The sequence below is a fragment of the Dendrobates tinctorius genome, unplaced genomic scaffold (genome assembly GCF_039654945.1).
Source record: "Dendrobates tinctorius isolate UK_male_01 unplaced genomic scaffold, ASM3965494v1 ptg000037l, whole genome shotgun sequence".
In the NCBI taxonomy this organism is placed as follows: Eukaryota; Metazoa; Chordata; class Amphibia; order Anura; family Dendrobatidae; genus Dendrobates; species Dendrobates tinctorius.
Window position 1 is genome coordinate 21,550,728 of NW_027361705.1, and position 27,305 is coordinate 21,578,032.

Below are 27,305 nucleotides of genomic sequence, written 5' to 3' on the forward strand. Positions count from 1 at the left end.
CCCTGAGCCAGTGGAGACACCGGGACCTGGCCCCCATAGCGCGCCGATGTCCCCGTCTGCTCAGGACACCGGCACCAGTCCCCCAGCGACGAGAGGTGAGTATGTCATTTTTTTTTTTTAATTGCAGCAGAAGCATATGGGGCCATCAACTTTTATGCAGCATTATATGGGGCATCTTATCTGGCCATCAACCTTTATGGAGCAGCATATGGGGCATATTATTCTATGGAGCATCTTATTGGGCCATTATTAACCTTTTGTGCACCATTATATGGAGCATATTTTTCAGATGGCCTCTATATAGCATAATTACTCACTTGCTATAAGCGCCGACCACTGGGTGACGCTCACAGCAAGCTGGCACAGACAACCACAGACCTCTAGTTGTCAAGACAACAAACCAGTGACCCGCAATCACGTGACGGGGGTCACCGGTGAGCGGATTTCTGAATGGGTGCTGTGTATACACTCCCTGACAGCAGTTATGTCGCTTATCCATGTTATGTAAATAAAAGCTTATAACCTGACGTTAAATTCATCCATTGGTTGAATAAATTATTCTTTCGAAAGCTGAAACCCTCCGAAATGTGGTTTAGGTTAAGAAAATAAATTGACATCAATGCAGAAATATTGATCATTTAATGGACACAGAATGGTCAGGTTTTAGCAAGACAAAAGTTTTGTCGCCTGGTCATATAATGCACCCAATCCTAGTTTACATCCTCACCTGTGCTCTGTAAATGATAGGTTAATTAGTGGGTGTGTATAAAAAGAAACCCAGCACCGGCCCAGACCTTCACTTGAGCTAAAACTTGAGCTCTGACAACATGCCAAAAATCCACCCTGCGACCAAAGCCTGGATTATCAAGAGGCTGAAGACCAGATCCACTGCAGAGGTGGCTGGCACCTTTAATGTGTCTCAGCATCAAGTACAAAGAATTAAAAAAAAAGATTCAAAGAGACAAGCCCAGGTCCGGCAGACCCCGCAAGACAACTGCTCAGGAGGAACGTTTGTTGGTTAGAAAATCCAACGCAAGCCCCTCTGCCACTGCAGCAGAGCTCCAACAGGCCTTGTCACCTCAAGTCCCTGTGTCAACTAGAACAGTTTGTAGGATTCTGTCTCGAAATGGCCTCCATGGTCGAATCAGTGACCAGAAGCCAGCACTAAACAAAAGGCAAATAAAAACCATGTGGCATTTGCAAAGTCCCACAGCCTGCTAAACAGATGGACGCTGGAAAAGATGCAGAAGGTGGATTTCTCTGATGAATCTTCAGTAGAATTACACCACCGCTGCCGCAAATACTGCAGGAGACCTACTGGAGCCCATATGGATCCAAAATACACCCAGAAAACAGTTAAATTTGGTGGTGGAAAGATCATGGTCTGGGGTTACATTCAGTATGGAGGTGTGAAAAATATTTGCAAGGTGAAAGGCAATATCAATAGCCTAAAATATCAAGTAGTATTAGCTACCTCTTATATTCCAAATCATAAAAGGGGTCAAATTCTGCAGCAGGATGATGCTCCATCTCATACATCCATCTCTACAGCAAAGTTCCTCCAGGCAAAAAAGATCAAGGTGCTCACGGACTGGCCAGCCCAGTCACCAGACATGAATATCATAGAGCATGTTTGGGGTAGGATGAAAGAGGAAGCTTGGAAGACAAAACCAAAGAATCTAGATGAACTCTGGGAGGCGTGTAAGACTGCATTCTTGGCTATTCCTGATGACCTCATTAATAAATTGTATGAATCATTGTTGAACCACATAGATGCAGTCCTTCAAGCTCATGGAAGTCACACAAAATATTAAATATGACTCTAATAGCACCACAACTTCATTCCCCAATGTTATGCAACATATATTTGTATTTTAAGTTAATTGTTTGAATATCACATTACTTTCTGTGGCCGACAAAACTTTTGTCTTGCCAAAATCTGACCATTCTGTGTCCATTAAATGATCAATATTTCTTCATTGATGGCAATTTATTTTCTTAACCTAAACCACATTTCGTAGAGTTTCAGCTTTCAAAAGAATAATTTATACAACCAATGGATGAATGTAACGTCAGGTTATAAGCTTTTATTTACATAACATGGATAAGCGACATAACTTCTGTCAGGGAGTGTATAGTATATAAATTGTATTCTACTATTCATCAAAAATGGCGAGTGGGGTTCAGGAATTTTTCGCAAAATCAAACACACTCTTTATTTTTGTCTTCAACAGGTTTTGCGCCTTTGTAGAATAAAAAGTCACAGGTTTTGCTGAAATGTTGCAAAAAAAGTGCTCAAAAAATTTAGTCCTGCATAAAATCACTCCAGATGGGGTGGACTGGAAGAAATATGTGACAACATTTTGAAAAGTTGCAAATGAATCAAGTGAAAACTTTTGGAAACCCTAAACTCTGCCCAAAGTGGTGAACTAAAAAAAAAACAAAACAAAACAGACAAACACATAAAAATGGAAAGATGAATATGGAACAATCAAAAGAGAGGTACAAAACCATAGAAACAAAATACCGTACATCAGTAAAAGAAGCAGCCGCTGAACTGCACTTGATTTTGTGTTTACAGCTGCTATGCTGACTTATGTATCTCCATGGCAACAAACTGTAAACAAAGTCAGCCACTCTCCCATCCATCAGGGCCCAATATTTTGACATGCCTGCACTGAACTCCACTTGCATCAACACAAGGTTGTTAGACTCCTTTGAAATGTGAGGATCAAAATAAAGGAATAGCAATAAAAAAAACCTGAACTACAAACACAAATGTGAACAGAGCCGACCTGATTCAGTATACATTCCAAAATGTCTATTATTTTTTTTTTTTTCCAATATGCACATCTGAACGAGGGTACTTAAAAGTGTAATACAAATGATACCTGAGCCAAAGCGGTTAGTAGGTAGCACGGCCTCGGTACCATGCTTCCGTGGTGTAAAGGTGACGAGAAGGCGTCCGTACAGCCCCGTGCTTTGATTTGCTACCTGCAGCTTCAGTAAGCAGACTCCTTTCCTCTGTAATTCTTTTAGGGAGACGGACTCCTGCCAGACTCTGCACCAGAGAGATAACACATGGTTAATGGCGACGAGTGGAAGAACCGCCGTAGAGCAGATCTCACCACCTGCTTATGTCCTATTCTATATAGGAAAAGATGAGTAATTGTGAGTCTAATGTACATATCTGACAGCACAGAATGCCTCCTACGCGGCTCCTTATATCAAGCGGAATAGTCTGCAATATCCCAAGCAACAGCCTGTAATAGCCATAGCAAAAAGCTGAAATAGCCCTAGCAAAAAGCTGAAATAGCCCTAGCAACAGACTGTAATAGCCCTAGCAACAGTCTGTAATATCCATAGCAAAAAGCTGAAATAGTCCTAGCAACAGCCTGTAATATCCCTAACAACAGCCTGTAATATCCCTAGCAAAAGCAGAAATAGCCCTACAGACTGTAATATCCATAGCAAAATGCTGAAATAGCCCTAGCAACAGCCTGTAATAGCCCTAGCAAAAAGCTGAAATAGTCCTAGCAACAGCCTGTAATAGCCCTAGCCACAGCCTGTAATAGCCCTAGTAAAAAGCTGAAATATCCCTAGCAACAGCCTGTAATATCCCTAGCAAAAATCTGAAATAGCCCTAGCAACATCCTGTAATAGCCCTAGCAACAGCCTGTAATATCCCTAGCAAAAAGATTAAATAGTCCTAGCAGCAGCCTGTAATAGCTCTAGCAACAGCCTGTAATAGCCCTAGTAAAAGCTGAAATAGCCCTAGCAACAGCCTGTAATAGCCCTAGCAACAGCCTGTAATATCCCTAGTAAAAAGCTGAAATAGCCCTAGCAATAGCCTGTAATAGCCCTAGCAACAGCCTGTAATATCCCTAGTAAAAAGCTGAAATAGCCGTAGCAACAGCCTGTAATATCCCTAATAAAAAGCTGAAATAGCCCTAGCAACAGCCGGTAATAGCCCTAGCAACAGCATGCAATATCCTAGCAAAAAGCTGAAATAGCCCTAGCAACAGCCCGTAATAGCCCTAGTAAAAAGCTGAAATAGCCCTAGCAACAGCCTGTAATAGCCTTAGCAACAGCATGTAATATCCTAGCAAAAAGCTGAAATAGCCCTAGCAACAGCCTGTAATAGCCCTAGCAACAGCCTGTAATAGCCCTAGCAACAGCATGTAATATCCTAGCAAAAAGCTGAAATAGCCCTAGCAACAGCCTGTAATAGCCCTAGCAACAGCCTGTAATAGCCCTAGTAAAAAGCTGAAATAGCCCTAGCAACAGCCTGTAATAGCCCTAGCAACAGCATGTAATATCCTAGCAAAAAGCTGAAATAGCCCTAGCAACAGCTTGTAATAGCCCTAGCAACAGCCTGTAATAGCCCTAGCAACAGCATGTAATATCCTAGCAAAAAGCTGAAATAGCCCTAGCAACAGCCTGTAATAGCCCTAGCAACAGCCTGTAATAGCCCTAGCAACAGCCTGTAATAGCCCTAGTAAAAAGCTGAAATAGCCCTAGCAACAGCCTGTAATAGCCCTAGCAACAGCCTGTAATATCCTAGCAAAAAGCTGAAATAGCCCTAGCAACAGCCTGTAATAGCCCTAGCAACAGCCTGTAATAGCCCTAGCAACAGCCTGTAATAGCCCTAGCAACAGCATGTAATATCCTAGCAAAAAGCTGAAATAGCCCTAACAACAGCCTGTAATAGCCCTAGCAACAGCCTGTAATAGCCCTAGTAAAAAGCTGAAATAGCCCTAGCAACAGCCTGTAATAGCCCTAGCAACAGCATGTAATATCCTAGCAAAAAGCTGAAATAGCCCTAGCAACAGCCTGTAATAGCCCTAGCAACAGCCTGTAATAGCCCTAGCAACAGCCTGTAATAGCCCTAGTAAAAAGCAGAAATAGCCCTAACAATAGCCTGTAATAGCCCTAGCAACAGCCTGTAATTTCCCTAGTAAAAAGCTGAAATAGCCCTAGCAACAGCCTGTAATATCCCTAGTAAAAAGCTGAAATAGCCCTAGCAACAGCATGCAATATCCTAGCAAAAAGCTGAAATTGCCCTAGCAACAGCCTGTAATAGCCCTAGTAAAAAGCTGAAATAGCCCTAGCAACAGCCTGTAATAGCCCTAGCAACAGCATGTAATATCCTAGCAAAAAGCTGAAATAGCCCTACCAACAGCCTGTAATAGCCCTAGCAACAGCCTGTAATATCCCTAGTAAAAAGCTGAAATAGCCCTAGCAACAGCCTGTAATAGCCCTAGCAACAGCCTGCAATAGCCCTAGCAACAGCCTGTAATAGTCCTAGCAACAGCCATAATATCCCTAGCAAAAAGCTGAAATAGCCCTAGCAACAGCCAGCAATAGCCCTAGCAACAACCTGTAATAGCCCTAGCAACAGCCTTTAATAGCCCTGGCAAAAGCCTGTAATAGCCCTAGCAACAGCCTGCAATAGACCTAGCAACAGCCTGCAATAGCCCTAGCAACAGCCTGTAATAGTCCTAGCAACAGCCTATAATATCCCTGGCAACAGCTTGTAATAGCCCTAGCAATAGCCTGTAATAGCCCTAGCAACAGCCTGTAATAGCCCTAGCAACATGCTGAAATATCTGCAGCAACAAACGAGAATATCTGCAGCAACAGACTGCAATATCGCTGACAGAAAGAAAACGAAGCACAAATATACTGTAAATTGGGCTGAGAACACGACCAACTGTTATAATGTTTCCCCACTAAATGTCATAGCGCTAATAATGGTGATGTACTCCGATGCAGATAATTTAACAAAAAGAGAAAGAATGGTGTAAGCTGCCCTCATCAAAAAAATAGAATAAAGATACAGTTTTGTAAATTATAGAATACATTATTATTACATATCAAAAATTACAAAAATAATGTACAAGAGGGCATACAATCACCAATACAAGGGAAACACTAGAGCAGGACGATCCCCACAAATACAGGGAGATATTACGGTAAATGCTGTGCCCAAATACAGAGACAAAACCAGTATACAAAAATATCTGATGGAAGAATATACAGAGAATGTCTGTAAATCCAAGATATAAAGACACATTATAACTAGGAAAAAAATGAAAAAGTATTCAAGGTTATCCAGGATTACACATGACCTTCGAAATTCAAAGTCGTGAGTGCACAGGACGTGTGTGTGTGCGCCGTGCGAGTATAGCGCAGGTACAGGACGCCGCATACTCCTAGAGTGTACAGGACGCCGCATACTCCTAGAGTGTACAGGACGCCGTATACTCCTAGAGCGTACAGGACGCCATATACTCATAGAGTGTACAGGACGCCGTATACTCCTAGAGTGTACAGGACGCAGCATACTCCTAGAGTGTACAGGACGCAGCATACTCCTAGAGTGTAAACGATGCAGCATACTCCTAGAGTGTAAACGATGCAGCATACTCCTAGAGTGTAAACGATGCAGCATACTCCTAGAGTGTAAACGATGCAGCATACTCCTAGAGTGTAAACGATGCAGCATACTCCTAGAGTGTACAGGACGCCGTGTACTCCTAGAGTGTACAGGACGCCGCGTACGCCTAGAGTGTACAGGACGCCGCGTACGCCTAGAGTGTACAGGACGCAGCGTACGCCTAGAGTGTACAGGACGCAGCGTACGCCTAGAGTGTACAGGACGCAGCATACGCCTAGAGTGTACAGGACGCAGCATACGCCTAGAGTGTACAGGACGCCGTATACTCCTAGAGTGTACAGGACGCCGTATACTCCTAGAGTGTACAGGACGCCGTATACTCCTAGAGTGTACAGGACGCCGTATACTCCTAGAGTGTACAGGACGCCGTATACTCCTAGAGTGCACAGGACGCCGTATACTCCTAGAGTGCACAGGACGCCGTATACTCCTAAAGTGTACAGGACGCAGCATACTCCTAGAGTGTACAGGATGCCGCATACTCCTAGAGTATACAGGACGCCGCGTGCTCCTAGAGTGTACAGGACACCGCGTGCTCCTAGAGTGTACAGGACACCGCGTGCTCCTAGAGTGTACAGGACACCGCGTGCTCCTAGAGTGTACAGGACACCGCGTGCTCCTAGAGTGTACAGGACGCCGCATACTTCTAGAGTGTACAGGATGCCGCACACTCCTAGAGTGTACAGAACGCCACAAGCTGCAATATCCCTAGAAACAGACAGCAACATCCATAGCAGCAAGCTGCAATGTCCCTAGCAACAGACAGCAACATCCCTAGCAACAAGCTGCAATGTCCCTAGAAACAGACAGCAATATCCATAGCAACAAGATGCAATGTTCCTAGCAACAGACAGGAATATCATAGTAACATAACATAATAACATAGTTTTGAAGGCTGAAGGAAGACCTTATGTCCATCTAGTTCAGCCTATTTTTAGTGCAGCTGTTCTGCATTGTTGATCCTGGTGAAGGCAAAAAACCCACAGAGTAGAAGCCAATTTTCTCCATAGGGAAAAAAATTCCTTCCCCTAAGCTGGGGCAACCATCTACCTATAATGCTCTGTTATTCGTAACCTTCTATACTGTTACTCACAAGAAAAGCATCCATTCCTTTCTTAAATTCATTCAGTGAGTTGGCCATCACCACTTCCTCAGGAAGAGCATTCCAGAGCCTCACTGCTCTTACCGTGAAGAACCCTCTTCTATGCTGGTGCAGAAATTGTCTTTCCTCCAAAGAGAATGCCCCCTTGTTCTTGTCACAGTCCTTGGTACAAACAGTTCATTGGAGAGATCTCTGTATTGCCCTCTGATATACTTGTACATATATATTAAGTCTCCCCTAAGTCTTCTCTTGTAAATAGACCTAATTTTGATAACCTTTCTGGGTATTGTAGTGAACCAACTCCATTTATCATTTTAGTAGCCCGCCTTTGAACCCTTTCAAGTTCAGTAATGTCTTTCTTGAGCACCGGCGTCCAAAATGGCACACAATACTCCAAGTGTGGTCTGATGAGTGATTTGTACAGAGGGAGAATTATGTTTTCATCTTGTGTCCCCAGACCTCTTCTAATGCATCCCATCACCCTATTCGCTTTGGAGGCAGCTGCCTGACACTGGGCACTCAAATTTAGCTTCTTATTGACTAAGATGCCTTAGGCTAAGTGCACACGTTGCAGAAAATTTCTGCTCAAAAACCTAAAACCGCACCTATTTTTCCACGGCGGTTTTCGCGCGTTTTTGAGCAGTTTTCATGCATTTTTTTCCGCAGCGGTTTCAAACCACATGGGAGAAGCCAAAACCGCGGAAAAATCCGCAAAATTAATGAGCATGCTGTGTTTTTTTACCGCGATGCGGTTTTTTCGTGGTAAAAAATGCATCAATGTGCACAATAAGTGCAAAATGCATAGAAATGACTGGGAAGCTTATTTTTAGCGGTTTTATAGTGAAAACCGCGGTAAAAACCGCTAAAAAACGCTGTGTGTGAACACAGCCTAAGTCTTTTTCCATGTCTGATTTCCCCAGCAGTTTCCCATTTAGTAAGTATTTGTAGCATTTGTTTCTCCTTCCCATGTGCATAACTTTACACTTATCTGTGTTAAACCTCATTTGCCATTTTTCAGCCCAATTCTCCAATTTACTCAAATCTGTCTGTAGTTGCAAACTGTCCTCCTTTGTGTTAACTACCTTACTTAGTTTTGTATCTAAATACTGATATTTTACTGTGTAAGCCATCCACTAGATCATTAATAAATATATGAAATAGTAGGGGGCCCAATACAGAACCCTGTGGTACCCCACTAGTAACCCTGGCCCAATCTGAGTATACACCATTAATAACCACTCTGTTTTCTATCACTAAGCCAGCTACCTACCCATCTACACACATTTTCCCCTAGCCCAAGCTTTCTCATCTTACTTACCAATCTTTTATGTGGGACAGTGTCAAATGCTTTAGAGAAGTCGAGATAAATGACATCCAATAATTCTCCTTGGTCCATTTGAGAGCTTACATCCTCATAGAAGCTGATCAGGTTAGTTTGACAGGAGCGATCCTTCATAAAGCCATGTTGATATGGAGTTAAACATTTATTAACATTGAGATATTCCATATCGGTATCCCTTAGAAACCCTTCAAAAATTTTACCCACAACAGATGTTAAGCTTACTGGCCTATAGTTTCCAGGTTCCCTTTTACACCCCTATTTGAATATTGGTACCACATTTGCTTGCCGCCAATCAAAAGGAACAGACCCTGTTTCTATAGAGTCTTTAAATATAAGGAATAGAGGCCTGTCTATCACATTACTTAACTCCCTTAATACCCGAGGGTGAATGCCATCAGGGCCTGGTTATTTGTCAATTTTAATCTTACTAAGGCGGTTCTGCACTTCTTCCTGGGTTAGGCAGGTAATACTTAATGGGGAGTTTACATTATCACTCTGCATTTCCCCTGGAAAATCCTTTTCCTGTGTGAACACTGTTGAGAAAAAAGTATTTAAAACATTTGCTTTTCCCACATCGCTCTCTATGATTTCACCCTCATTGTTCTTTAAAGGGCCGACACCATCAATTTTAATCTTTTTACTGTTTATATAATTAAAGAATAGTTTGGGGTTTGTTTTACTTTCCTTAGCAATGAGTCTCTCAGTTTCCACTTTTGCTAATTGTATTTGTTTTTTACACATTTTATTTTTTTCTCTATAACTTTTTAATTTTTCTTCATTGCCTATTTGTTTTAGCTTCTTAAATGCCTTGTTCTTGTTATTTATTGCCCTTTTTACATCCTTATTTAGCCACATTGGTGTTCTGTTCCTAGCCCTTTTATTTCTGTACGGTATGGCTAGCTCGCAGTGGGTGTGTAAAACTGATTTAAATATTTCCCATTTATTTTCTGTGCTCCTATTTTTGAGGACATTGTCCCAATCAATTCGGCGAAGGTCCTCTCTAAGCTGATCAAACTTTGCTTTCCTGAAATTCAGCGTTTTTGTAACCCCCTTCCAGGGCACCTTACTGAAGGACAAGTGGAATTGTATTATATTGTGGTCACTGTTCCCTAGGTGCCCATCGACTCGTACTTCTGTTATTCTATCTGGCCTGTTGCTTAAAATTAAGTCCAGAAGGGCTGTCCCTCTAGTTGGGCCCTGCACAAGTTGTGACAGGTAATTATCCTTGGTCACTGACAGAAATTGGTTTCCTTTCTGAGATACGCAGGTTTCAGTTTCCCAGTCTATGTCAGGGTAGTTGAAGTCCCCCATAATAATCACCTCATTGTGATTTGCTGCTTTGTCTATTTGTTTCAATAATGCATTTTCAGTGGTTTCTGTTATATTTGGTGGCTTATAACAAACCCCTATGAGGATTTCCCTCTTGTATATCTTCTCTTAGTGTGGGCTTTAAAGTGGACTTTATAGATAGACAGACTCCACCCCCTTTCCTTTTTTTACGATCCCTCCTAATAGTCATAGCTGTCATCTAACCATGTCTCAGTTATTCCTACTATGTCGTATTTTTCCCCATACATTACCAACGCCAGATCTTCAATCTTATTGATCAGGCTTCTTGCATTGGTCAGCATGCAGGAAAGAAGTTTTGCTTCCTTTTTCTTAGCTTCCTTCTGAGTACCCTGTCTTGGGTCCTCTGTACCACATCTAGTATCCTTGATTAGTTTGTCCTTCTGCTGCATGTTCTTGCCTGCTGTTTTTCCTCCCATCCCCTCTTCTTCTAGTTTAAAGCCCTCCTGATGAGTGTGGCAAGTCTTCTGGCGAATGTGTGTTTCCCAGGTTTTGTGAGGTGTATCCCATCTCTTGCGAGAAGTCCATCGTAGAGGTAATTCACGCCATGGTCCAAGAATCCAAATCCTTGCTGCCTGCACCACCGTCGTAGCCAGTTGTTCACCTCTAGTATCCTATTCCATCTTCTGATGCCATGACCATCGACTGGGAGGATTGATGAGAAAACAACCTGTACGTTCCATTCCTTTATTTTCTTCCCCAGAATTTCAAAGTCTTCGCAGATAGTTGGTAGGTTATTTCTTGCCGTGTCGTTTGTGCCTACATGTCAGGGCTGTGGAGTCGGTAAGCCACAGTTGCGACTCCGACTCCTGGATTTTATCAGGCTCCGACTCCTTCATAAATGGCCAATTCATAACAACAAATTTACTGTTGTAAAATATTAAACATCGTGCTTATTCAGTTTCTCACCATCATATAAGTAATCAGACCACTTAGAGCAAAAACTACATTTATTAGAATACAATTAGAATATAGCAAATAACTTTTATAAACTTTTCTAAACTGTAAGTAAATATGCAATAAACACTTTTATGCAGTTAATAAGAAATCTATAAATTTGTCCTCAGAAAAAGTATTGCCTCTGTCAGATCCTCCTTCATGGATGCCCTCAAATCTGATCTAATTATTTTGAGAGCAGAGAACAACCTCTCTACACTAACTTGTGTTGGTGGCAAAGCAGTAACCACTCGGGCAACATCTCTGACAATGTCAGGATACAGAGGAATCGCTTGTTGCACTGTTATTTTTGATGAACGGTCAAATTTCTCAATTTCTTTTAGTGCACTTGAAAAATTCTGCTGAAATGTACTGGCTGTGTTCCTTGATGGGGATGACTCTTCTTCTATGCGGGAACGCTTTGCACGGTCCTTGTGATCCAAATATTTTTCGAAATTAAATTCTTCATCAGTTGATGGTGAGGGTGAAGATGTGGCAGGACGACCAAATTCTTCTTGTTCCTCCTGCCTGTTCTGCAACCCTTTCATCCTTACTGCTATTTCAAACAGAGCTTCTTTTCCTTTACTTAGCTGTTGATCATCTAGAAGAATCCGATGCATTGGGTCTACATAAACAGCTGCCAAAAGAATGTTATTTTGTAATAGTAGCTCCTCTCTCCGCTTCATTGATGTAGCAATGCCACTTGCAATTAACCCTCCTCTTTGGGACAGGCGAAACATCAGGTTCTTTCACTCCTTTAAGAAAATACCTGGAGTTAAGTCCTCTGCTTGTAATTTTTTAGTCACTACTGTAAATGGGTGCACTAGCAATTTTTCCAGCTCAGTCACCTGATTCCACTGACTTTCATTTAGCGTCAGTTGAGGGTTAGCCATGTCTACAAGAAAGGTTTTCAGTTCAACCAAGCGCTGAATCATTAAGTAAGTACTGCCCCATCGTGTGGCTTGATCAATAATTGCCCCTTTTCCAGCACGTCTCTTCAAAATTGAGTCAACTTTAGGGGTTCTGGCAACAGTAGCCAATTTTCTCACCTTGCCAATCAGTGCAGCAGCATGTCCTTCTTGCAGACTGTCTCTTATAGCCAGCTGTAGCGTATGCACAACACAGCGCATGTGATGAATGAAAGAACATATTGACACAGTTTCAACAAGATCATCTAAACTATCATGTTGCTGTTCATCTGAAGCAACTTCAGTTTGCTCCTCAGTTACAATACTGTGTTCCTCTATTTCAAACATTTCTGTGTCTGTGGACCCAGAATGTTCTTCTAGCTGCTGGTCACCATCATTACTCTCATTCATTAGCTTAATAGTACTTATCATATTTGAAGCATTGTCAGTTACGACAGAAAGAACTTGCTCTTTTTTAAGTTCATAGTCTTGCAGAACCTTTTCCACCAAGACCTGGAGAAACTCACTGGTGTGATGAGCTTTGGTGTCTTTTACTGCCAATGTCTTGGTAACTATTTCATTTTTGTCACAAACAAATCGGACATTGATGGCAAAATAGTTCACTCTGTGACGTGTGCAGGCATCCATTTTAAGAAACAGAAAGCGTCCCTTGAGAGTTTTTTTAAGTTCTTCCTTTTGTTTAAAAGCTTCTTCGATTACTAATTTTCTAATACTCTCTCTCTCCAGAGAAACACCAAGCTTGCGGGCCATTTCCCCATTCAGACACATAAAAGCTGGTCGTGAAAATAATGAAATAGGCACACTATCCTTTACAACAAGCTCTATGATCTGTTTTTTAAATGTATCTACTGTCATTGTCACAGTAACTTTGTCACTGACAAAATATCTTGCAACTGATGGCTGCAAAGTTCTCTGCTCCTTTGTTTGGCTGGAAGAGCTGGGCACTGGTTCATTGGTTTGGATGCAGTCTTTCTCATCCACTGCTTTCAGTACTTCTGGATGAAAGCGCTGTAAATGTCTCTTTAGATTAGAAGCTCTGGTAGGAGCATTTTTATCTCTGCCTGAATATGCACTCATCTTGGCTTCACAGCATTTGTTTTCGTCTGAATCATTTGTCATACACTGACAGACATAATGTTTTCTATCTTGAGTGATGGTGAAATGTTCAAATACAGCTGATTTAATGTGATGCTTCTTTGACATTCTCAGGTTTTTAATTCTGCATTCACAATCCAAATGACAATTGTTTTTCCTAAAAACAATTGTACAAAATTATTGCCAGGTTGTACAACTGATATAGTGGTCAGTAATACTGTTATTATTCCTCATGTACTCACAGTTAACTGATGCAAAGTTTGTTGAAAGGATAATACTTCTTACAGTCTTCCTCTTCTGAGTAGCAGGCAGCTGTGAGATGCTTGGAAGACGCACAACTAGTATGATCTAGTCTAGAGGAGGAGCTTTACTACTAAGAATTTGCAACACATTTTCACTTTCAGTTTCATACATTGTAAGTAGGGGGGTTGGGGCAGCATGAGGTTAACCAAGTATAGGATTAGATAAGGGCAGTGGAGAACAGTGACACACAAGAAGTAAGAAATGTCTCTATCTCCAGCAGAACTGCTTATCACTGTTGTTCATAGTTTGATAGAACATATATATTTGAGTAACATTTATAAAATTCATATGAAAGTTCAATTATGAAATATTAATACATTTTTTTTAAAGCTGGAGTCGGAACATTTCTACCGACTCCGACTCCAACCAAAACTAACTCCGACTCCGACTCCACGACTCCGCCTCCGCCTCCACAGCCCTGCTACATGTATCAGTAGGAAAGGGTAGTCGTCCTTGGATTTGAGGATAGTTGGTATCCTGTTGGCCACATCCTTGATTTTTGCTCCTGGGAGGCAGCATACTTCTCGTGCGGTTATGTCCGGCCTGCAGATAGTTGCCTCCGTGCCTCTTAGTAGTGAGTCGCCAATAACTACCACTCTTCTTTTCTTTACGGACGCACTGCTTGTTGCTCGTGAGTGTTTTTGAGTGTCATTTGTTTCCGCTTTTGTTGGCAGAGTAACTTTTTTTGATAGTGTGTTTTCTCTTGTAGATACGGTATCATCCTGAGCTGTGCCATTTTCGTTCTCCAGCATGAGGGCTTCATATTGGTTGCTAAGCCGTGTGGGTGGTGATGACCACTTGATCCGTTTGCTTCTTTTCGTCACATGGCTCCACTTTTCAGCCTCTGTATGTGCTCTGAAGCTTTTCTCACTATGCATATCCTGAATGGTTGCTTCTGCTTCATCCAAGAAGTCCTCTGTTCTTTAATTACCTTCAATGTTGCTATTCTTTCTTCCAGTCCCTGCACCTTTTCCTCTAAGAGGGCAAGAAGTTTGCACTTCTGACAGGTAAAGTTGAGTTTTTGGGCCGGAAGATCCGTAAACGTGTAGCATGTGTTGCAGGTGACCATGTGGATTTTCTTCTCCTCCATATTGCTGATGCAGGCTATGATGGAAAAACGGTTTTGCGATGTCCTCAAACAGCGAGACCCAGCAAGTCCCAGCGATCGATCAGCTTAAGGCGACTCTTCTCCTCTTCCCAGAATGCACCGGAAATATGCAGATGAGCTTCCTGCTTCTCCAATCCCCTTGAACCATCCATAGCAACAAGCAGCAGGATCCCTAGAAAATAACAGCAGCAAGCTGCAACATTCATTGCAACAGACAGCAACATCCATAGCAACAAGCTGCAATGTCCCTAGAAACAGACAGCAATATCCATAGCAACAAGCTGCAATGTTCCTAGCAACATACAGCAACATTCATAGCAACAAGCTGCAATATCCCTAGCAACAGACAGCAACATTCATAGTAACAAGCTGCAATGTCCCTACCAACATACAGCAACAAGCTGCAATGTCCCTAACAGACAGCAACATCCATAGCAACAAGCTGCAATATCCCTAGAAACAGCCAGAAACATCCATAGCAACAAGCTGCAACGTCCCTATCAACATCATAGCAACAAGCTGCAATATCCTTAGAAACAGACAACATCCAAAGCAACAAGCTGCAATGTCCCTAGCAACAAACAGCAACATCCATAGCAACAAGCTGCAATGTCCCTAACAACAGACAGCAACATCCATAGCAACAAGCTGCAATATCCCTAGAAACAGACAGCAACATCCATAGCAACAAGCTGAAATATCCCTAGCAACACACAGCAACATCCATAGCAACAAACTGCAATGTCCCTAGAAACAGACAGCAACATCCATAGCAACAAGCTGAAATATCCCTATCAACAGACAGCAACATTCATAGCAACAAGCTGCAATGTCCCTATCAACAGACAGCAACATCCATAGCAACAAGCTGAAATATCCCTAGAAACAGACAGCAACATCCATAGCAACAAGCTGAAATATCCCTAGCAACACACAGCAACATCCATAGCAACAAACTGCAATATCCCTAGCAACACACAGCAACATCCATAGCAACAAACTGCAATGTCCCTAGAAACAGACAGCAACATCCATAGCAACAAGCTGAAATATCCCTATCAACAGACAGCAACATTCATAGCAACAAGCTGAAATATCCCTATCAACAGACAGCAACATTCATAGCAACAAGCTGCAATGTCCCTATCAACAGACAGCAACATTCATAGCAACAAACTGCAATGTCCCTATCAACAGACAGCAACATTCATAGCAACAAACTGCAATGTCCCTATCAACAGACAGCAACATTCATAGCAACAAACTGCAATATCCCTAGCAACACACAGCAACATCCATAGCAACAAACTGCAATATCCCTAGCAACACACAGCAACATCCATAGCAACAAACTGCAATGTCCCTAGAAACAGACAGCAACATCCATAGCAACAAGCTGAAATATCCCTATCAACAGACAGCAACATTCATAGCAACAAGCTGAAATATCCCTATCAACAGACAGCAACATTCATAGCAACAAGCTGAAATATCCCTATCAACAGACAGCAACATTCATAGCAACAAGCTGCAATGTCCCTATCAACAGACAGCAACATTCATAGCAACAAACTGCAATGTCCCTATCAACAGACAGCAACATTCATAGCAACAAACTGCAATATCCCTATCAACAGACAGCAACATTCATAGCAACAAACTGCAATATCCCTAGCAACACACAGCAACATCCATAGCAACAAACTGCAATATCCCTAGCAACACACAGCAACATCCATAGCAACAAACTGCAATGTCCCTAGAAACAGACAGCAACATCCATAGCAACAAGCTGAAATATCCCTATCAACAGACAGCAACATTCATAGCAACAAGCTGAAATATCCCTATCAACAGACAGCAACATTCATAGCAACAAGCTGCAATGTCCCTATCAACAGACAGCAACATTCATAGCAACAAACTGCAAAGTCCCTATCAACAGACAGCAACATTCATAGCAACAAACTGCAATATCCCTAGCAACAGACAGCAACATTCATAGCAACAAACTGCAATGTCCCTATCAACAGACAGCAACATTCATAGCAACAAACTGCAATGTCCCTATCAACAGACAGCAACATCCATAGCAACAAACTGCAATATCCCTAGCAACAGACAGCAACATTCATAGCAACAAACTGCAATGTCCCTATCAACAGACAGCAACATTCATAGCAACAAACTGCAATATCCCTAGCAACAGACAGCAACATTCATAGCAACAAACTGCAATGTCCCTATCAACAGACAGCAACATTCATAGCAACAAACTGCAATGTCCCTATCAACAGACAGCAACATTCATAGCAACAAACTGCAATGTCCCTATCAACAGACAGCAACATTCATAGCAACAAACTGCAATGTCCCTATCAACAGACAGCAACATTCATAGCAACAAACTGCAATGTCCCTATCAACAGACAGCAACATTCATAGCAACAAACTGCAATGTCCCTATCAACAGACAGCAACATTCATAGCAACAAACTGCAATATCCCTAGCAACAGACAGCAACATCCATAGCAACAAACTGCAATGTCCTTATCAACAGACAGCAACATTCATAGCAACAAACTGCAATGTCCCTATCAACAGACAGCAACATTCATAGCAACAAACTGCAATGTCCCTATCAACAGACAGCAACATTCATAGCAACAAACTGCAATGTCCCTATCAACAGACAGCAACATTCATAGCAACAAACTGCAATGTCCCTATCAACAGACAGCAACATTCATAGCAACAAACTGCAATGTCCCTATCAACAGACAGCAACATCCATAGCAACAAACTGCAATGTCCTTATCAACAGACAGCAACATTCATAGCAACAAACTGCAATGTCCCTATCAACAGACAGCAACATCCATAGCAACAAACTGCAATGTCCTTATCAACAGACAGCAACATTCATAGCAACAAACTGCAATGTCCCTATCAACAGACAGCAACATCCATAGCAACAAACTGCAATGTCCTTATCAACAGACAGCAACATTCATAGCAACAAACTGCAATGTCCCTATCAACAGACAGCAACATTCATAGCAACAAACTGCAATATCCCTAGCAACAGACAGCAACATTCATAGCAACAAACTGCAATGTCCCTATCAACAGACAGCAACATTCATAGCAACAAACTGCAATGTCCCTATCAACAGACAGCAACATCCATAGCAACAAACTGCAATATCCCTAGCAACAGACAGCAACATTCATAGCAACAAACTGCAATGTCCCTATCAACAGACAGCAACATTCATAGCAACAAACTGCAATATCCCTAGCAACAGACAGCAACATTCATAGCAACAAACTGCAATGTCCCTATCAACAGACAGCAACATTCATAGCAACAAACTGCAATGTCCCTATCAACAGACAGCAACATTCATAGCAACAAACTGCAATGTCCCTATCAACAGACAGCAACATTCATAGCAACAAACTGCAATGTCCCTATCAACAGACAGCAACATTCATAGCAACAAACTGCAATGTCCCTATCAACAGACAGCAACATTCATAGCAACAAACTGCAATGTCCCTATCAACAGACAGCAACATTCATAGCAACAAACTGCAATATCCCTAGCAACAGACAGCAACATCCATAGCAACAAACTGCAATGTCCTTATCAACAGACAGCAACATTCATAGCAACAAACTGCAATGTCCCTATCAACAGACAGCAACATTCATAGCAACAAACTGCAATGTCCCTATCAACAGACAGCAACATTCATAGCAACAAACTGCAATGTCCCTATCAACAGACAGCAACATTCATAGCAACAAACTGCAATGTCCCTATCAACAGACAGCAACATTCATAGCAACAAACTGCAATGTCCCTATCAACAGACAGCAACATCCATAGCAACAAACTGCAATGTCCCTATCAACAGACAGCAACATCCATAGCAACAAGCTGAAATATCCCTAGCAACACACAGCAACATCCATAGCAACAAGCTGCAACGTCCCTATCAACAGACAGCAACATTCATAGCAACAAACTGCAATGTCCTTATCAACAGACAGCAACATTCATAGCAACAAACTGCAATGTCCCTATCAACAGACAGCAACATCCATAGCAACAAACTGCAATGTCCCTATCAACAGACAGCAACATCCATAGCAACAAACTGCAATGTCCCTATCAACAGACAGCAACATCCATAGCAACAAACTGCAATGTCCTTATCAACAGACAGCAACATTCATAGCAACAAACTGCAATGTCCCTATCAACAGACAGCAACATCCATAGCAACAAACTGCAATGTCCCTATCAACAGACAGCAACATTCATAGCAACAAACTGCAATGTCCCTATCAACAGACAGCAACATTCATAGCAACAAACTGCAATGTCCCTATCAACAGACAGCAACATTCATAGCAACAAACTGCAATGTCCCTATCAACAGACAGCAACATTCATAGCAACAAACTGCAATGTCCCTATCAACAGACAGCAACATTCATAGCAACAAACTGCAATATCCCTAGCAACAGACAGCAACATCCATAGCAACAAACTGCAATGTCCTTATCAACAGACAGCAACATTCATAGCAACAAACTGCAATGTCCCTATCAACAGACAGCAACATTCATAGCAACAAACTGCAATGTCCCTATCAACAGACAGCAACATTCATAGCAACAAACTGCAATGTCCCTATCAACAGACAGCAACATTCATAGCAACAAACTGCAATGTCCCTATCAACAGACAGCAACATTCATAGCAACAAACTGCAATGTCCCTATCAACAGACAGCAACATCCATAGCAACAAACTGCAATGTCCTTATCAACAGACAGCAACATTCATAGCAACAAACTGCAATGTCCCTATCAACAGACAGCAACATCCATAGCAACAAACTGCAATGTCCTTATCAACAGACAGCAACATTCATAGCAACAAACTGCAATGTCCCTATCAACAGACAGCAACATCCATAGCAACAAACTGCAATGTCCTTATCAACAGACAGCAACATTCATAGCAACAAACTGCAATGTCCCTATCAACAGACAGCAACATTCATAGCAACAAACTGCAATATCCCTAGCAACAGACAGCAACATTCATAGCAACAAACTGCAATGTCCCTATCAACAGACAGCAACATTCATAGCAACAAACTGCAATGTCCCTATCAACAGACAGCAACATCCATAGCAACAAACTGCAATATCCCTAGCAACAGACAGCAACATTCATAGCAACAAACTGCAATGTCCCTATCAACAGACAGCAACATTCATAGCAACAAACTGCAATATCCCTAGCAACAGACAGCAACATTCATAGCAACAAACTGCAATGTCCCTATCAACAGACAGCAACATTCATAGCAACAAACTGCAATGTCCCTATCAACAGACAGCAACATTCATAGCAACAAACTGCAATGTCCCTATCAACAGACAGCAACATTCATAGCAACAAACTGCAATGTCCCTATCAACAGACAGCAACATTCATAGCAACAAACTGCAATGTCCCTATCAACAGACAGCAACATTCATAGCAACAAACTGCAATGTCCCTATCAACAGACAGCAACATTCATAGCAACAAACTGCAATATCCCTAGCAACAGACAGCAACATCCATAGCAACAAACTGCAATGTCCTTATCAACAGACAGCAACATTCATAGCAACAAACTGCAATGTCCCTATCAACAGACAGCAACATTCATAGCAACAAACTGCAATGTCCCTATCAACAGACAGCAACATTCATAGCAACAAACTGCAATGTCCCTATCAACAGACAGCAACATTCATAGCAACAAACTGCAATGTCCCTATCAACAGACAGCAACATTCATAGCAACAAACTGCAATGTCCCTATCAACAGACAGCAACATCCATAGCAACAAACTGCAATGTCCCTATCAACAGACAGCAACATCCATAGCAACAAGCTGAAATATCCCTAGCAACACACAGCAACATCCATAGCAACAAGCTGCAACGTCCCTATCAACAGACAGCAACATTCATAGCAACAAACTGCAATGTCCTTATCAACAGACAGCAACATTCATAGCAACAAACTGCAATGTCCCTATCAACAGACAGCAACATCCATAGCAACAAACTGCAATGTCCCTATCAACAGACAGCAACATCCATAGCAACAAACTGCAATGTCCCTATCAACAGACAGCAACATCCATAGCAACAAACTGCAATGTCCTTATCAACAGACAGCAACATTCATAGCAACAAACTGCAATGTCCCTATCAACAGACAGCAACATTCATAGCAACAAACTGCAATGTCCCTATCAACAGACAGCAACATCCATAGCAACAAACTGCAATGTCCCTATCAACAGACAGCAACATCCATAGCAACAAACTGCAATGTCCCTATCAACAGACAGCAACATCCATAGCAACAAACTGCAATGTCCTTATCAACAGACAGCAACATTCATAGCAACAAACTGCAATGTCCCTATCAACAGACAGCAACATTCATAGCAACAAACTGCAATGTCCCTATCAACAGACAGCAACATCCATAGCAACAAGCTGAAATATCCCTAGCAACACACAGCAACATCCATAGCAACAAGCTGCAACGTCCCTATCATCAGACTGGACCACCCCAGAAACAAAAATGACTGGAAGGTTTCTATAGAAGGAAATAAGGCTCCATTACAGTCAGTTCTCAATAGAAATCTGCAGATCCTGTCTCTACATAAAACTACTGGAAATAGATTGAATAAAATTACAGGGGCTGATTGTTACTGGTTGTTTGAGGAAAGTATGTGCGGACCTAGCGCAAAACAAGGCAGATGACAGCGAGGAAAACATAATGCTCCGTACCTGGTCTCTTCTATTTCCGCTTCTCTTTCCTCTTGCAAAAGTTCCAGCTGATTTTTGACAAACTCCTCCATGACATGAATGACATTCCCAGGAAACGCAGACATGTGAATCAGCTGCCACTCTCTGCCCGGCGTTACTATTCCCACTGCCCGCACTTCCTGTCTGAGCGGAACTAAGCACGCAGTTCTTTTTTCCGCGTGGGAACATTTCTAGAGCGCACAGGCTGCCAGTGTACGGAATTGTGACAGGGTGTACGGAAAGAGACAAGTGATGGCTGCCGCCTGCTGCGGGCAGCTAGTGCGGAGTGTGGTGGCCGGGGGCTGTGGCCGGGCCTCTGCTGCAGGTAAGGGGCAGCCATGGAAGGTGACATTCACAGACGCCTGGGGTCATCAGACACATGCAGCTTCCCCTGATATGAGGCTGGGGCTGCTTTCTGCCGGTTATATCAGTGATGTCACCAGCTCCAGTCCTCCTGTGGGATGCACTGGCCTTATACTACAACTCCCAGCATGCAGTGGGGGTCCTCTTGGTGGGGATGGGACTGTGGTGTGTGGGCTCGGGGGGCTGCGCTGGTCCCATTGGGTTGTCAGCGACACCTCATGAAAGCTGTGCGGGTCACGTGGCGGCACTGGTCCCCCAGATGGTCGGGATGGAGGGTGGGCACCGTCTATATGTCTATATAAGGGGACCTGAACTCCAGGCCCAGTGCTGAAGAGGGGACGAGGACGTATATAGCACTGACTTTAAGCAGCACTCCAAGCTAGTCCTTATTACTGCTCTGGAGTGGGGCTACTGAACCCACCAGCCGCCATCTTCACCAGTTCCCAACGCCGGGCCCCAGCCGCCATCTTGGGACCGCAGCCCCTGGCCAGAAGTCAGAGGGAACGGTCATAAACTCTGTGTAAGGCCGGAGTCCCACTAAACGTGGGATAAATCGGGCCGAGAGTCGTAGGAGTGTGATGTGAGCACAGGCCGACTCCTCACACCTATTATCCGATTTACATCCGACTGCAGTGCGACTTTAACATGAGCCTTTACATAGAGGCATTCTCTAATTCATTTACACATCGTTTTCAAAGGAAATTTTCATCAAAACACACATATATATATATATATATATATATATATATATTAATAGTCGGCAATTCATCTGCCACGTACAGTATAATCACAGCGTGACAGGATATCACAGTAAACAAACTAACAATCACAGACTGATACAGAGGGGAGAGAGGACCCTGCCCTTTCGGGCTTACATGCTACAGGATGGTGGGGAAGGAGACAGTAGGTTGGGGGGTTGCAGCAGTTCCGGTGTTGGTTGATGTGATATCTCCAGTAGTGGTGAGGAGGCAGCGGGGGTCATTGCAGGCTGTAGGTTTTCCTGAAGAGGTGGGTTTTCAGGTTCCGTCTGAAGGATCCGAGTGTGGTTGATAGCCGTACGTGTTGGGGCAGGGAAATCCAGAGGATGGGGGCTATTCGGGAGAAGTCTTGGAGGCGGTTGGGTGAGGAGCGAATAAGTGTGGAGGAGAAAAGGAGATCTTGGGAGGACCAGAGATTACGTGAGGGAAGATATCAGGAGATTAGTTCAGAGACATATGGAGGAGACAGGTTATAGATGGCCTTGTAGGTCAGTATTAGTAATCTGAACTGGATACTCTGACGGAATGGGAGCCAGTGAAGAGATTTGCGGAGGAGGAGAGAGATGAGTTAGTCGGGCAGCAGAGTTAAGGATGGACTGGAGGGTGCGAAAAACATTGTGTGAACATATCCAAACGTGTATGTTTACACCAAAGTGGATTTTGGAATGGATTCTGTAGGACTACAAAAAAAAAGCAGAGTACAGGACAAATCTACCTCGATAGACAACAAATAGAGTGGGAAGAAAAGGTGCAAACGGAAAGATGAATTTAGTGTAAAATGCCAAAAAAGTCACCAAAAAACCCATTGGAGCCTACACTGCACATAAGGCCCAATTCACACGTTCAGTATTTGGTCTGTTTTCCATCAGTATGTGTAAGCCGTGTGCTAGACATGAGCTGCCATAGGGTTTCCCCAGTGTTCTGCCATACGTTCTGGTACGTTTGCCGCTCTGCGGGATGGGTGTGATATTATTTACAACTTTTTTTTTTTGTACTGCAAAACTATTATAATCGGTATGATACATTCCCCCTACAGTGCATGAAACTAACCTGCAACTGCTGATTAAAGCGGTTCTTTATGGATTGCACTTTTCCGTTTTATCCATAGAGAAGGACACAAATGTTTGATCGGTTTAGGCCCAACGTCCTGCAGCCATGTCCATCGGAACAGGAGTGATCAGCAGCAGTCTTCTCCTCTCCATGATTACATGGGCAGAGGGTCTCGTCCATGTCAGTGACTGCCTGGTACCACAGCTTGTCTCCTGCATCTGAATAGGACCTTGTTTCACTGTCTGGGGGTTCCTAGTGGTCAGTCTCCTAATAATGAAGCCATCATGGCTTATCCTGAGGTGAGGCATCAGTGTTGAAGGCCTGAAAATCCCCTTTAAAAGGATTTCTAGGCGCTGGCTGTGATGGTTTGTAGTTAGGACAGGTCCTCTCAATTTCTGATTGTTGGGGTTACAGTAGGAGAAGAGGTGCCTCCGTGCTGCCTTGGGGGTACCACGATAAAAACGTGAAGGGTCCAAAGCACGAAATGTAGCAACACGCCTTTATTTTCTGTAACTGAAAACCACTTTACCGGAAATCGGTCACCAGGTTTACGTTCCCCACCAGCCCCATGTGAGAGCAGCATGACGCAGACGCAAAGACCCTGATTGTAGCGATGTGTCACTTACTGGGATTCTTGTCCTAGCTTTGATTAAATTAGATTTCTCTGCTGCAGATCTAGCAGTGCTCTGAATACCAAATGACTCCTAGGACAATATTACATGTCTGTGATATAACATAATAGCCCAATACTGGAAATAACCTACACAATATCAGACCAGACTTATTAGACGTCTCGGGACATATCGCTGCAATGGCATACGAAGGACAAACAAAAAAAGAAGCCATCAAGTGCCCTGTGTAAGGCTAACTTTACACTTGGCGTTTTGCTGCGTTTTTTATGCTAATTTTCAGCGGCGTTTTACACAGGGCTGTGGAGTCGGTAAGCCAAACCTGCGACTCCGACTCCTCAATTTCACTTACACCGACTCCCACACATATTGCTTATATTCAAGTGAAAAATTTATTGTACTACAATGTGAACATCAGACATTTAATCATTTCTATGATCCAGTAATCAAGATATTTAGAACATAATATCTATTTATTGGAATACAACTTTAGAACACAAAAAACTGTAATAAATAGTAAATATCTAATACACTATGTAATATTGATTACATATATACTGTGTAATAAACTATGTAAGTGGCAAAAAACAGTTTTCAACAAAAACATACTAAATAACATTTGTGCAGTCCATGAATTTGTCCTAAGAAATAGAATTGCCTCCATCAGATCCTCCTTCATAGATGACCTCAAATCTGACCTAATAATTTTAAGGCCAGAGAACAACCTCTCTACAGTAACTTGGGTTGGAGGCAAAGCCGTAACCACATGGGCAACATCTCTAACAATTTCTGGGTATAAAGGAATTGCCTCATGCACAGTCAGTTTTGATGAACGGTTGAATTTTTCTATTTCTTTGAGAGCAAGTGAAACATTTTGCTGAAATATGGTCAATCTGCTTGCTATAGGAGACAGTGTGAAATTTTTTTCCTTGCGGCAACGCTTTGCCTGCTCCATGTCATCCAAATACTTGTCAAAGTCAAACTCCTCATCTGATGAGGATGAAGATATGGCAGCAGTAGCACTGTCAGGACCAAAGTCCTATTGCGCCTGGCAGTCCTCCTGTAGGCCACTCATCCTAACTACTACCTCAGTCAGAGCTTATTTTCCTTTAGTAAGCTGTTGATCATCCTGCAGTATAAGATGACTTGGGTCCACATAAACAGCTGCAAGAAAATTTTTATTTTCCAATAGCTGTGTCTCTCTCCGTTTCATTGAAGCAGAAATGCCATCTACTATTAAACCTCCTCTTTGGGACAGGCAAAATAGCAAGTTCTTCCACTCCCTTATGAAAATGCCAGGAGTTAAATCCTCAGCTTGTAATTTTTTAGTCACAGTAAATGGGTGGTCAAGCAATTCCTTCAATTCAGCCACCTGTGTCCATTAACCTTCATTTAGGGTTACCTGAGGGTTCGCCATATCTATATGAAACGGTTTTAGTTGATCAACAATTGCCCTTTCCCAGCACGTCTCTTCAAGACGGAAATCAATTTTAGGGGTTCTGGCAGCAATAACCAATTTCCTCACTTTTCCAGTCAGATTTCCAGAATGTCCCTCTTGCAGACTATCTCTTATTGCCAGCTGCAGCGTGTGCACAACACAGCGCATGTGATGAATATGAAAGTGTTTTGAAGCAGCTTCAACAAGATCATCTATTTCTACAGTATTATTTTGCTGTTCTTCTGTAGTAATATCTGCTTGTTCCTCAGTTACATGAACAGCACTGTGGCCTTCCATCTCAAACATACTGAATCCTAAATTTTCTTCTAGCTGTTGTTCATTACTCTCATTCATCAGTGTAATTGTACTTATGTTTGAAGCATTGTCCGCTACAATAGCAAGAACCTGTTCTTTTTTGAGTTCGTAATCTTGCAGAACTTTTTCCACTAAGCTCTGGAGAAACTGGCTGCTGTGATGAGCTTTAGTATCTTTTACTGCCAGCGTGTTGGTAACAATTTCTTTGCTGTCACAAACATATCGAACATTGATGGCAAAATAGTTCACTCTGTGACGTGTGCAGGCATCCATTTTAAGAAACATGAAGCATCTTTTGAGAGTCTTTTTAAGATCTTCCTTTTGTTTAAGGGCTTCTTCAATCACTAATTTTCTAATACTTTCTCTTTCCAGAGAAACACCAAGTTTGGGGGCCATTTCTCCATTAAGAGCTGTAAAAGCTGGTCGTGCAAATAATGATAATGGTACACCATCCTTCACAACAAGCTGTATGAGCTGTCTTTTAGACATATCTGCTGTCATTGTTACAGTAACTTTGTCACTTACAAAATATCTTGTTATTGATGTTTGAGATGCTCTTTCCTCCTCATTTGCCTGGCAGGAAGTGCTGGGCGCGGGTTTCTTGGTACTGCTGTTATCTTTCTCAGTCACAGCTTTGAAACCTTCTGGGTGGAGCGTTGTAAATGTCTTTTTAGATTGGAAGCTCTTGTAGGAGCATTTTTATCACTGCCTGAGTATGCGCTGATTTTGGCATCACAGCATTTGTTTTCCTCTGGGTCACTTGTCATACATTGACACACAAAATATTTTTCATCTTGAGTCACTGTGAAGTGCTCAAATACAGCTGACTCCATGGGGAGCTTCTTAGACATTTTGTAATCATATAAATTCACTCTCAAAATAATTTTGTCCTATAAAATAATGTATATTATAATTCCAGCAAGAACAGGGAACCATGTACAGTGGGGAAAATAAGAATTTGATATACTGACAATTTTGCAAGTTTTCCCACCTACAAAGAATGGAGAGGTCTACTATTGCACACTTCACCTGTGAGAGACAGACTAAAAAAAATCCAGAAAATCACATTGTATGATTTAAATAATATGCATTTTATTGAATGAAATACATATTTGATACAATAGAAAAACAGAACTTAATATATTTGGTACAGAAACCTTTGTTTGCAATTACAGAGGTCAGACATTTCCTGTAGATTCTGTTTCTCTCAGTTGAAGTGTACCTATG

The 27,305-nt window shown here is 42.3% G+C and overlaps 2 protein-coding genes across 3 annotated transcripts in view; one reads left to right on the forward strand and one right to left on the reverse strand.

The window, feature by feature from the left end:
- The window catches only part of IGHMBP2 (immunoglobulin mu DNA binding protein 2), a 109,270-nt gene extending 87,632 nt beyond the window's left edge, over nt 1-21,638 (reverse strand). For both annotated transcript variants that reach the window (XM_073573896.1, XM_073573895.1), the window contains exons 1-2: nt 21,508-21,638; nt 2,892-3,061 (exon numbers count right to left, since the gene is read on the reverse strand). In XM_073573896.1, coding sequence (XP_073429997.1) covers nt 2,892-3,061; nt 21,508-21,611 — 274 coding nt within the window. In that variant the 5' untranslated portion in view covers nt 21,612-21,638. The remainder of the gene's footprint in view (nt 1-2,891; nt 3,062-21,507) is intronic.
- Nucleotides 21,639-21,711: 73 nt separating this feature from the next.
- MRPL21 (mitochondrial ribosomal protein L21) overlaps nt 21,712-27,305 on the forward strand; it is a 39,731-nt gene continuing 34,137 nt past the window's right edge. Inside the window, exon 1 of the mRNA XM_073573898.1 lies at nt 21,712-21,850. Coding sequence (XP_073429999.1) covers nt 21,778-21,850 — 73 coding nt within the window. The 5' untranslated portion in view covers nt 21,712-21,777. The remainder of the gene's footprint in view (nt 21,851-27,305) is intronic.